General features: G+C 40.4%; 1 protein-coding gene across 1 annotated transcript in view; it reads left to right on the top strand.

Moving 5' to 3' along the window:
* MOS7 (nuclear pore complex protein-like protein) overlaps positions 1-13,078 on the top strand; it is a 109,523-nt gene that overhangs the window by 29,043 nt on the left and 67,402 nt on the right. The window contains exons 3-4 of the mRNA XM_089438230.1: positions 10,981-11,109; positions 11,412-11,556. Of these exons, the coding sequence (XP_089294356.1) occupies positions 10,981-11,109; positions 11,412-11,556 (274 nt within the window). The remainder of the gene's footprint in view (positions 1-10,980; positions 11,110-11,411; positions 11,557-13,078) is intronic.

The following is a 13,078-nucleotide window of genomic DNA, read 5'->3' as shown; positions in this document are numbered from 1 at the left end:
GCTAGGGTTTTTCTCACCCTTACTCCATCCTAGGGTTTGACTTTTCAATTAGTAGGTCTCCCTTATAATCCATAACTAAGGATCAAGCACTAGCATCCACATAGATGGTCAAGAAAATAAAAGTCTTCAAAAGTCTTTGTCACTATCCATCAAGCTGTTGAGCATACTCTGATTCATCTGCTAGCCCTGGAGCTGAATCACCTTGCGTTTGTGCTACTGCTGACACTGCACTACTGCCAACACTACGTGCACTGCATCTAATCTCATGTTGCTACTGCTGCAACTACTACAATTGAGAAATAATCTACGGATCCACGGTGTCCCTATACTGGCTCTGTAATTGTCTCCTGAGTTTTTGACTTCAACCAATCTTTGCAACTGTCTACTGAGTAACTGTTTGCGCCCAACTGTCACTGCGCCCCTCTCGTAACAGTGTGCAACTATGTCTTAAGATCTGATTGCGCCTACTGACACTGATCCTCTTTCTACTGAAAAGGGTTCTCCACTATACCCATCTTTTCTCTGAAACAATCGAACTTATCTCTCCCTAGAGCTTTCGTGAGTATATCTGCAACCTGCTCTTCTATGGGAGCATGTTGTAGTTGGACTGCTCCACCCTGCACACAATCTTTGATGAAGTGATATCAGATGTCTATGTGTTTCGACCTAACATGAAACATTGGATTTTGAGAGAGCCCGATGCAACTCTAATTATCAAAATAGATATTGGTCGCCTCGAACTTCTGTCTGAACAAAGCTTACTAGCAGCATCCGAAGCCATACAACTTCACATGTGGCTGTCCTAGCTGCCATATACTCTGCGTCTACAGAGCTCAATGCCATTGACTTTTGCTTCCTGCTGCACTAAGATACTACCCCTGATCCAACGCTGAAGCAACACCCTGATGTGCTTTTCTTATCCATTGAACTGCCTGCCCAATCTGCATCTGTGAATCCACATAGTTTGGCACCATCATCTTGAGTATACCTCAATCCATACTCGATTGTGCCATGCAAGTACCTCAAAATGTGCCTCGTTGCTGCTACATGCACTCTCTTTAGTCCCACCATGAATTGATTGAGAGTGTTGATTGCGAAGCAAATATCTTGCCTAGTGTTGACTAGATACATGAGGGAACCGATAAGTTGTCTATACAAGGTTGGGTTAACGTCCTTGTTCTTTGATGCATCTATCTTCCTCTAGTTCATAATCATAGGCGTAGACATAGGTCTATAGTCCTATATCTTGAATCTCTTTAGAATCCTTGTAGCATATCTCCCTTGACCAAGGAAGATCTCCCCATCCTTCTACCATACTTCCAAGCCTAGGAAGTAATGCATCAACCCCAAATCCTTCATGTCAAATTCTGCTGCCAGGTTCCTCTTGCAGTCCTCTATGAGCCCTGATGACCCAGTCAGAAGGAGGTCATCCACATACAATATTAGGATGAGTGGCTCACCCTATACCTTGAAATGGTAAAGGTTGGGATCTACATCACTCTTGAGAAATCCCATCTGCTGCAAGTAGCTGTCAATCCGACCATACCACGCTTTGGGAGCCTGTTTGAGCTTGTATAGAGCTTTCTTTAGTCTGCACACATGCGTGCCTCTCTCATGTGTGTTGAATCCTTCTGGCTATTCAATACATACCTCCTCCTTTGTCATGCCGTTAAAGAATGCTGTCTTGATTTCCATTTGGTGAATCCACCATTCCACCTATGCTGCTTGAGATGTAACTGACCAGATAAAAGTATATATGTGAACTAGGGCGAAGGTCCCCTCATAATTTATGCCTTCTTTTTTCACATACCCATATGCCACAAACCTAGCCTTATACTTCTCCATGCTGCCATCTGCAACATACTTGATCTTATAAACCCACCGCAAACCCACAACTGACCTGCCCATAGGCCTCGACACTACCTCCCAAACATCATTTGTCATGATGGAGCTATACTCTTCCACCATGGCATCTATCCACACCTGATGTTGTGCGACCTCCTGATAGTTGGAAGGTTCTACAACCTGTGCCACCAATGCTTGGTACCTGTTTGGCTGTCTGCGTTCTCTCTTGTTTGTCCTAGGAGCTCCTATGAACTTCTCTACGCCCCTAAGCATTTGACAAACTTCTCGGCTGGTATGTCCACTAGTGGTGGGAGGATTGACCAACTCCTCATCATGCCTCTACTGCTCCATTTGCTGCGAACTCACAAGATCTCTTGCACCTAAGGTCATGCTGGTACTGGTGATTGTACTAGATCCAGTGTTGTTAAAATCGCGATAAAATCGCGATTTAATGAAAAAATCGCAATTTTTTCATCTTGCCGATCAAATCGCGATTTTTATACGAAAAAATCGCCTACTTTTTTTTTGCCGATTTTTACTGAAAAAATTGCCCTTTTTTCAAAAAATCGCGATTTTTTCGAAAAAAGCGCGATTTTTAACGAAAAAATCGTGGGGGCTCAGGACAGCATAGTTTTATAACTTTTTTTGGGTTTTTTCATGCAATGTTTTTTGAAAGAAACAAATAATTTTTGAGTGGGGTAGCTTAATGATCAAGTCTAGGCCCTAGTATGGATATGCTATTCATGGTAATGTTAAATTCTTAAAGTAAAAGTGACATTCTCCTTAATCTTCATTTTCATCCTTTTACTTAAATTTTTAACATTACCATGAAATGACTCAGGATGTTTGAGAGTGGTTCCAGCCTCATTGGATTTCATATGGAGAAAGTAGAATTTTAGATTTCATTTAAAATCCAGCAGACTTATCAGGATTTCAGGATTGGGAGATTGTAATGTTTCCAGGTGACACCACCTGCCCGGGCTACCCCTGCCACCAGTAGAGGACGTGGTCTACCTCCTATAGCTCCTACTTCTAGTTCTTCAACGTCTAGAGCACATCAGACTCCACTGCCATTTCCACCTGCACGGGCACCAGCATCTACATCTAGAGGGAAAGGGAAAGCTGTGGCATTTTCTCGCAAGAGGGGCAGAGGAAATCAATAGGATTAGACTTTCATTTTATTGTATATGACATTATGACATGATGAGATACATTATCATATTTTTTGTTGATATTTTGAGGCTGAGTTGGGACTCAGGAGTCAAGACTTACTATTCAGGACATGATTCAATGTTATGTGTGATTTTATCATTTTAGCGCTAGAAATGATATTAAACATCTTATATGTTAGTTTTTTTATCATATTTATGTGTCAATGTATTTATTTTATGTTGTAGATGGTTTAGATATTAAAAAAATTGAAAAAAAATGAAAAAAATGAATATTTTTGTGCCAAACGCTTTTTTCCCGCTTTTTTCCTGCTTTTGCCGATTTTTTCCGCTTTTTTCCCGGCGCCGATTTAATCCCGATCGCGCTTTTAACAACATTGACTAGATCCTTGTGACTATCCGTGTGGCTGCCCCTACTGCTGGACCAATGGAGCTCTTGTTGGCTCATTCTGATCATCTGCTGGCAACTCACGAGATCACTTGAAGGCTTTGTCCTCCATGAACTTCACGTCATGTCTCACTTTAATTTTCCTGCTACTAGGAATGTAGATCTTGTATGCCTTTGAGGTTTCGCTATACCCAACGAAGAACCACTTTTTTGCAGTCTGATCCAACTTAGTGCATTTTTCATTTGGGACATGGCAGTAAGATACGCTGCCAAAGATTTTGAAGTGACTTACTTCTGGCATCTTTCCTGAGAAGACTTCTTCTCGTGTTATCTTCCCAAACGTCCCGTGAGGAACCTTTTTCTAGATATACACAACTGTGTTACATGCCTCTACCCATAAGAACTTGGGCAAATCCTGGTCATATCACATTTCCTTTACAATCCCAGCTATTGATATGTTTTTCTGCTTTGCTATCCCATTTTGCTGTGGATTGTATGGAGCTGTCCCCTCCCTCCTGATGCCTTCCTTCGCACAAAATCCTGTGAAGTCACTATCTGTGCACTCTCCTCCGTTATCTGAGCGAAGTACCTTGATCTTCTTCCTTGTCGTATTCTCTACTAGAGCCTTAAACTCCTTGAAGCGACTGAAGGCCTCGTCCTTGGTCTTCAAGAAATAGATCCAGGTTTTCCAAGAATGGTCATTGATGAAGGTAACGAAGTATTCGTACCCTCTGAGAGATATAGTAGGCATAGGACCGCAAATATTTGAGTGTATAAGTTGTAACACATCATTTAATCTATTGTCACTTCTCAGGAACACTACCTCAACATACTTCCCAAGTATGCACCACCTGCACACATTGTCGTGTTTAGTGCCTAATTCTAGAACACCTGTTACTGTCTCCTTGAGCATGCTAAGTGCTCCATGATGTAGATGTCCCATTCTCCTATGCCATAGCTCATTCAGGTCTCTTCCACTGCTATTGCAATCATTGTTGCTGCTGCTAACTATTGCCTTTGGAGAATCGAGTTTCAACTTGTACAATATGTTGCTACGAACTCTAATCTGCCTCACCTTCTTCCAATTTTTGGTGTTTGATGAACATATTCTTCTCTACAAAGTGGACATCATATCCTTTATCCTGTAACTGGGATATTGAAATAAGGTTCATATCTAAGCTGAGCACATGCAACACATTTGTAACACTGGTGCTTTCACTAGACTCCCTTTGAATCTCGATGGTACCTACTCCAATTGGAGTACATTTACTCTTGTTTCCCATCTGAATCTGAAAGTCCATCTACTCCTTCTTGTAGTTGGAGAATAATTCTCTAACTCCTTTCATATGAGTTGACACTCCACTGTCTATACACCAAACTCCCTGTGAAATTGAGCTAGAGAGGAAAGCTATTTGAGCGAATTCATCTTCCAATATGGAAGACAAATCCATAGCCTCTTGAATGTTGAATATTTCTGCGGCCATACCGGACAAATCTAAGATTTCTACTGAAGGTATCCTGAGTATAATTTTTTGTGTGTTTTTCTCTTCCACCTAGTGCTGATTTGTTGTTGTAAAACTTGCTCAAACCAACTGCACTCATATCTGCGCAACGAACTAACCAATTTGCTCACTGGCACCCTCTATCTGGCAAATCCACAACCTGCAAATATCTACTTATGAGGCTGATTGAATTTTCCTCTTTCCTGGAATTGGAAATTGAACCTTTTGCCCTTGCAAATTCGCATTTCTTGGAGGCTTGCACAGATCTGAGAAATTCTGCTCAAAACTCCCTTTGAAATTGCAAAATTTTCTCCTTCTCGCTACTAAGCCTCTGATTTGATCTTCAATGCTTTGATACCATGTGAAATTTCCTTGAAATCGCAATAACTGGAATTTACTCTTCTAACCGGTTAGAAGTTTGTTAATTTTTTGATTAATACTGAATAAATCACATTGCTATTCTTCATAACAAAATTACGTTGCGGAAAATAAACTGGAATTGAGAAAATAGATTCACACAATAAAATTGACACATATTATTGGACTAATGTCCTTGGGAAAACCCCAAAGGGAAAACTGGTGCAACAGATGAGGGTTTATTTTTATTATGCAACAACAAAACCTGAGTACATAAATTTGGATGCCAAACTGGCAATCATCCGACAAAAATCTTGCCAAGGATATTTAGGACAAAATTCTCCATTCGCTAAAATAATTTGGCCTCCTAGCCTGCTCGCACTGCCTGATTGGCTGTTTGCACTGCTGGCCTAGCCAAGTTGTACAACCTCTAGAATTGCCTCCAATTGGGCCGTTTAGCCACCTTGTGTAATTGGAAATGAGTTGTTCTGCCTTCTGGGTGTGTTACCCACCATTTTGTGGGTGATATCCCTAAGAGAATTTTTTTCTCTAAGATGGTCCTCAACCGGCAACGAACAGTCCTTTGCAACCATCAACTAGCTCGTTGTGCCATATCTTTGCTACCTGAGCTAGCCATGTGGTCCCTCACCCATTTTTCATGATCGTAGTTTGAAGGTGGGCCTCTCGAATCTAAAGCTATGCCTTGTCATTTGGTAATTAAGTATTTTAGTTTGCTTATCATGGACATTTATGGGCATGGATTAATGGGGGGATTCGACTGAAAGAGTGGGTTAGGTCTGTGCTTTTGTCCCCTAGACCTCTTTTGGATGTTAACCTTGGACTCTAGTCCCATGGGATCTCTTTTATTGACCCTTGGGCTTTAGGGATGGTACTACATGGGAAACCATGATTTTGGTTGCGTGGTCTCGCTTCCTCATCCATATATATCACTCCCCTTCCACTCATTATAACCCCATTCATCATTTTTCCCACCTGGGTCCACATTCCTCCAATGGGTCCACATAGGGCTAGCCTTCCCCACCCCCTTGCCCACACCTTGGGTCGGGCTTGGAATGATGCCCCGAAGGTTGATGCAGCTGAAAAAGAAAAGTAAAAGCATAATTGGCCACATTCAATAGGAAAATGTACCACAAAATGCAAAAGATGGTCGGGGAAAACACATTTAGCACATGGGCAAAAGCTAATACATCATCATGGCCATCACCTTGGTTCCTACATGCCCTAGATGAGTCTCCTTTATCATTCAGGAACCCATGATTGTCCCAACCCCTGGTGGTTAATGAACCACCCTACCTTAAAGGGGGTATCTGCTGCTATATCAAACACATCATGCTCTTACCCCTTGAGCCCCAAGCAATTGATTAAAAAAAATCATAAAAGGCAAAAGAAATATAAAGAAGGGTGGAAAAATCAAGGCCGGGGCACCTCATGTACCACGATTGCTCCCTCCTATACATTATATACCCAAGTGTGGGTTTCCCCTTTACTAGCTACCCTTGTACACCAACATGTGGCCTAGGGCTGCCCCTTTTCATTCCCTACTCCATTCATCCCTCCACCACATGCCACCACCTTCTGAAGGATGTACCTTAGACATATTATCTCCTTTCTAAGTAGAAACCACTTAAGAGGATACTTGGTTAACCCCATTTCGAGCTTGGAGATATTAGCACATGCCAAAGCCCATTGTGGAAGGGCATGCCATTATGAAGTCCCCACTTGTTGTTCATGGTTTGTAAGCTCTTTTACTCTATTTCCTTGATGACTTATTGTACTGGAAGGCTAGGGGATGCATTGGATTTTATGCAGGATTGTAGGTGGTCTCCATCTTGGGTTTGGTCTCCCTATATGGGGTTCTAACCCTCCAGAGGGCTACATTGGCACATGTAGGGTGTGTGTTGAGAGCCATGAGCCTCCACAATAGTAGACAACACTCCATGGGTCCCCAGAGATGTTCAGAGATTGCTCTAGATTCACCCATTGGACAAGGAAGATGCACCTGGTTCCCCTTTGCCCAGCTAATCCCACAGTTGTACCATGCACTTGGCAGATGACCCAGGACTTGTATGTTGATGTGGCATCACTTACACTGTTATCTGAGCCCTTATAGATGGTCTACATGCATCTTCGACTTACTTGAAGACCCATGAGGTCACTTGTGTGCCCTCACAACCATTGGGAGCACCACATGTTTATTATGTGGAGAACAAGGGGCCAACCCCTTGTCTCCTTACTTTTGGAAGTCCAATCCATCATTTTAGCACTTATGGACTTCATCAGGCCCCTCAGGGAGCCCAACAACATGCATTACTGATTGTTTGACCTCTTGGGAGGCTTATTATTTTGTTTATGAGCTATTTTGGTGGGCTTGTAACCAATAGATAGTTATTTGCACATTATTTTAGTTGGTGGGCTAATGTGGGCTCAAATTAGGTAATTCAAACTCCTAATGAGTGTATAAGTAAGAGAGACATGAATTCATTTGATATTGTCACTTGGATTGGATCATTCTCTCTCTTGAGAATTTCACACTTCTTTCTTGGAGGACTAATTGGAGCATGGATGAATTTTGATGTTTGGATTGGATTTTCTTATCTTGGAGCTTCTTTATTGGCAAATGTATTGATGGTTGGATATATTCTCTTACATGTATGTGCAATATTGTTTCTATTTTCTTGTACTTTGTCATATGCATTGGTCATGGGATTTTCACTATCTTGGGGCTAATTACTGCATGCATTTACTGCTTGATTGTGGAATTATGTTTCTATATAACATATCTCTAACGAATTGTCATAGAGATTGAAGTTATCTTGATAAGCCATCTTCATTTGCAAGTGAAGTATAAACGCTTTAAGGTCACTTTATTTTTTGCCCTAACATTGGACGAAGTTGCCCTTAGAGCCTCTTTGAGCTAGAAATGAGATCCTTCTTCATAATTCTTCTTGACTCCATATCCCCAAAAGGAATTAGGCACTGATTGACCATAAGGTGATCACCTTAAAACCTTTTTCCTCACCTTTTCCCCCTCTTTTCTAGGTCTAGCCACACTGGGCCACCTAGGGCATCATCACTTTCCCGACAAAGTAGTCATAGAAAAGGTTCGATCTCCTAGCCTCTATTGCGCTGTTGTGTCCTCAAGGTCTCCAAATTTGAAGAAATTCCGACTATGGGATTGTGAGATACCCCAAGCCCTAGCTCTTAGATCAAACTTTTCCCTGGTGTTCCCTAGGCTAGTACCTCATAGGATCAATTTGACACCTCTAATTGAAAATTCTTGTTTTGATCCTTTCCCCTTCCTTGTTTGGGTTAAGATCATCATTAGTTGCTAAACTCCCTCCCCTTAACCTAGGCTGGGTCCACTTGGTTCCATGTGGTTCCATACCTTTGAAAAGTTAATTCTTCAAGAACCACTTGGGAAACCAAGTTCAATAAGGATTTTAGGGATTGGGAAACTCCTTTACAAGGCATATTCCTTAAACCTAACCCTTGAATCCTCACCTCCTTCTCCTAGAAAGCTTAGTACCTTGCTTGAAGAGCAAGCAAGCTCCATTCTTAACCTCCTTCTAGGAAAATGATCATTAAGGTCACTTCACATCCATTTGTTGATTCATCTTTCCCAAGTGACTTTATATATACCGGGTCTCCTCCCATCGTTGAAAGTCCATAAAGAGTAGGGAGTCTATCTGAGGTGATAGTGGGCTAAGTCTCCATTGTTGCCCTTGATCTAGCAATTGTCCCTTTAAGAGTCCCTTTTAGGATCCCTGCTAGCTTGAGCAGTAACAGGGTTCTCTCCCGACCTTCAACCACTGAAACGATCTCTCTCTCCAACGGGTGTTTGGTTTACTCGCTCAACTTGGACGACTTTTTTGCAAAGTATTTCGACCTCTTCTGTTGACTCTTCGACACTGAAATAATCCTTTGGAGCTTTGCTGTTGTTCTTCCCTCAACCATTGATGCTTCCTTCTCTGGCTCGAACTCTACTTCCTGCTGAATCACTGCACTTGATAGCTCAATCTACCAAGGAACTCGCTCTCCCTGTGTCTCACAACTGTCTTCTACTTCCCCATCGACCTGCTCTTATAATTTCTTGTTGGATCACCAACGACCATGATTAAATTGTTATCAAGGGCTAAGACCATCTAAAACTCGATCCATGTGAGTTTCTAGAGCTTTCTCAACTTTAATCAATTAATTACTATTTATTAACCAGTTTTCCTAAGTTAGACTTAGAAAAAAATTAAATGATGACTAATTAATTTAATTAAGGCATTTCACAAGCTTATCTCACGAAACCTTTTCTGGGTTTTGATGTTCTCATGTTCCTTAGTCTCTTAGACAGAAACCGAGACTAGAACACTTGTTTGATGCTACAAAAACTAATAGGTTTCGAATTGACATTTAGTTAAGAGCACCAATCTCTCTATGTACGTTGATGTTAGTGGCATTTTTTGTTGAACTCCTCTTTCATGTTACTCTACTAAAAATGTACCTATCACTCAAATAAAATCGTGAATTGACATGCTAAGCATTTTTTATCTTATTTTAATGCTTAGAGGATGATATTGATGATGGAGATCCCAATATAGGCAAAGATTTTTGATGATATGTAGGTATTTGTTGTAGCATGATTTTTTTTTTGCATGCTAGAGGCCATCTAGGTCTTGCTTTTTAATGTATTTTCGCTTCAAATATGGATTGCACTCGGTGTTTTTTTGTGTGGATGCTAGAGGTCCTCTAGGTTTTGTTTTTTGATGTATTTCTGATTGAAATATGGATTGCACTCAGTGTTATTTTGGTTATGTGCACCCCTACATGCTCTATAAATGAGAAAATTTTCTTATTTGTGTGTAAATGGTTTGGATTCATATGGATGCACATGAATATATGTGGTTTTCTTTAAAATTTGAATATTTTATGTGTTTTTGGTTGACTGTTTTTTTGGTCCGGTTTTTTTACCCGTTCTCGTCCGGTTTTGACTAGTTCTCTGGTGGGCTACTGGTTCGATGACTGGTCCGGTTCTGATAACAATGGGGATGACGGAGTGATTGGCACATTGGGATGTAGTCCCCTCCACCCGTTTTCAAATCCCACATCTGGACATCTTTGGCCCATAGTGATAAGGCTCAAGAAGTAGGCTCCGCTACCCTCGTGCTCTCTCGGCTCTTGGTCAGTCATAGATTCTTGGTATATCTGGCTTATGGGCTTTGGATATACTATTGGTGTTATAGTGGCAGCTGCTAGGTTTGATCTTGGGCCTCGTCTAGATTTCGCCAACGAGTTACTGATTCATCATGATAAAAAAGGAAAAAAAACTATGTAACATTTTAGGGTTAGTGCTTCATGCACACACTTAATTACGTACATTCATCAGATACAATTCCTAATGCTAAATCTAAAGATCACTAGATAGCAGTTCTTCCTTGTTTATCGTGATTCTGGAGTCAGGACATTAGTTTAGCAGATAATTGTGTAGTTGAAAGTTGGAACTATTTCCTTGTCAAAGCAATTATTTCTTCCAGTGGGACAGTATGGATGGAAGTTCTATTAGTTCTAAATCTAGATTTAGAAGGTCCATCATTATGCAGGCCTACATTAATCTATATGCTCAGTTGCTCTATAAGTATAAAAATACTTTATAATATTTGCTTTGATGTTGGTCCTGATGGAAAGTAATGGAACTGATAATTATCTGCAGAGCAATTGCTGTTGGGTCTAAAAGAATTTACTCTTCCAAAGACAGTAAAGCTTTGCGAATTTTACAAGTGACATGGCATCCTCACAGTGATACACATTTGGGGATTCTTTCCTCCGATTGCGTTTTCAGGTATGTTTTATTCTCTTCATTACTTGATAGCTTCTATCTAGCAAATAAAGATCTGTTTTACTAGCAAGGTTCAATCAATTTTGTGTATTGAAACAGTTGCTCTATTAAAGTTTAGATTGATATGTGGCTTCAATTGCCTATAAATTTGGTAACGTTGCAATTAAGTTATAAGGTTGTCAAAAATCTGTGTTTCGAGGGCTGCTAGTCTATGACCTTATAAGTTGCTCTATACTGTTAATACGCTAAGAAGGACAGTTACGGACTATTTAAATAAGCAAAATAATTTTAAATACTTTTTGCAGACTGTTCGACTTATCATCAAATTTGGAGATTCCAGAGCAAGAGTACCATTTACAGCCAGCTACTCTTCAGAATCTAATGAGTGCCGTTGCAATACGTCCTGTGGCATTTGCTTTTGGAGGCGAACATTTATGGGACAGATTTACTGTATGTATGGTGTCCATATAGATATATTCTTTTCTATTGTCCATATTTGCTTAACATTTTAACAGTTAATTATTGTTCTGTGCTTTTAACAATCCAAATTATTGATCTTTATTTTTTGGAAGCTGAGAAATGATCTTATGACCAGGGTCCAGAGCAAATTGCTTTATATGCGAGAAAATGATTATAGTCTCAAACCAAAGGGGTTCAGAAAACTGTATGTGTCTTTGCTTCTGTTGTTGAAGCATGTGATGGCTTCAGAAGGCCTTTTGGATAAGCTTAGTGTCTTTAGCATGTAGGAGATGATTTATTGCCTCTTTAGGTGCTTGCTTGATGGAGTAAGTGATTTATGTCTTCTTTTCTAAGACTGACTTAGGAAAAGTACAATAATAAAAGTCAATTAACTATTGTGGATTATTAAGTCAATTTCTAAGGATAAATAATGAAAATGTTTAAATGACTTAGAAATGAAAGGATTTGGGTTTGATGAAGATTATAAATTAAACCTAAGGGATAGGTGAAGACGGACAAGTGGAGAAAGCGATTTTCTTTAGAGTGAGAGGCTCAACTAGACTGTAGCACAAAGGAGGAAGAGTGCAAGTTGATTTGAGAGCATTTTTAGGAGGCCAAATTGCTGGAGATTGCAGGGCCAAATTGCTGAAGTGAGAATGAGGTTGAATTGTTGGAAAGGCTGATTTGCTGGGGCCCAATTTCTTGAGGACTAGAGGTTGTTGGAGGGCAAGACACAGGGCTAAGTTGCTAGAGAGAGGTGGGCCAAAATTCTCTAGGCTGAATTTCTTCAGAAGCTAGGGTTTCATCAAGCTGCATCATCCTGTGGACATCATCATTACCTGCACCATCATCATCACCTGTATTATCTTGTGGACATCATCACATCAATGACCTACAACTATACTCACTTTGACGTGAATGACAACATATTCAACAATCTCCCCTTTGTCATTGATGTCAACACACCTAGCATGACAAGTCACATTGCATCATATGCACCTCTTTCTCTCTCTTGATTTTTCCAAGTTCCTCTACCCCTTTGACAGCGATGGCAAAGTGTGACTGATCTTCCTACTGCTGCTCGTTCTGTGGTGTAGTTCTCCTGTCTCTATACATCTTTTGATCTTGTAGTGTAGCTCCCACTGTCAATGTGCTCTCTGCTTATCATTCTACAACTGCCTACTACTGCTGTACTTGTCTCTGTTCAAGAAATCAAACCCTGACCTCTTGTCATCGATCATTCATGATAATCAGTTATACAACATGTTCATAATTGTGCAACTGTCAGATCCCAAAATGGATTCATAACAGAGGATGCATATGTGCTAAGATGTGATAGATGTTCTAACATCAACAACTGTGATGTCTGTCATTACAATTTATCTGCTACATATTTGTATTTTTGTAAAAAAAAAAATCCGACCAAGTTCAACACACTAGGTGCCCCAAACACGCTGGTGATGTTCTTTGATCATACCCTTTGTGTATTTTGATTACTGGCAGATGCTATGTG

Source organism: Pinus tabuliformis, chromosome 9 (assembly GCF_031772625.1).
Source record: "Pinus tabuliformis cultivar Carrire ecotype Pingquan chromosome 9, CPIR1, whole genome shotgun sequence".
In the NCBI taxonomy this organism is placed as follows: domain Eukaryota; kingdom Viridiplantae; phylum Streptophyta; class Pinopsida; order Pinales; family Pinaceae; genus Pinus; species Pinus tabuliformis.
Note: the sequence above shows the minus strand (reverse complement) of the source record. Positions and strands in the feature narration are given on the sequence as shown.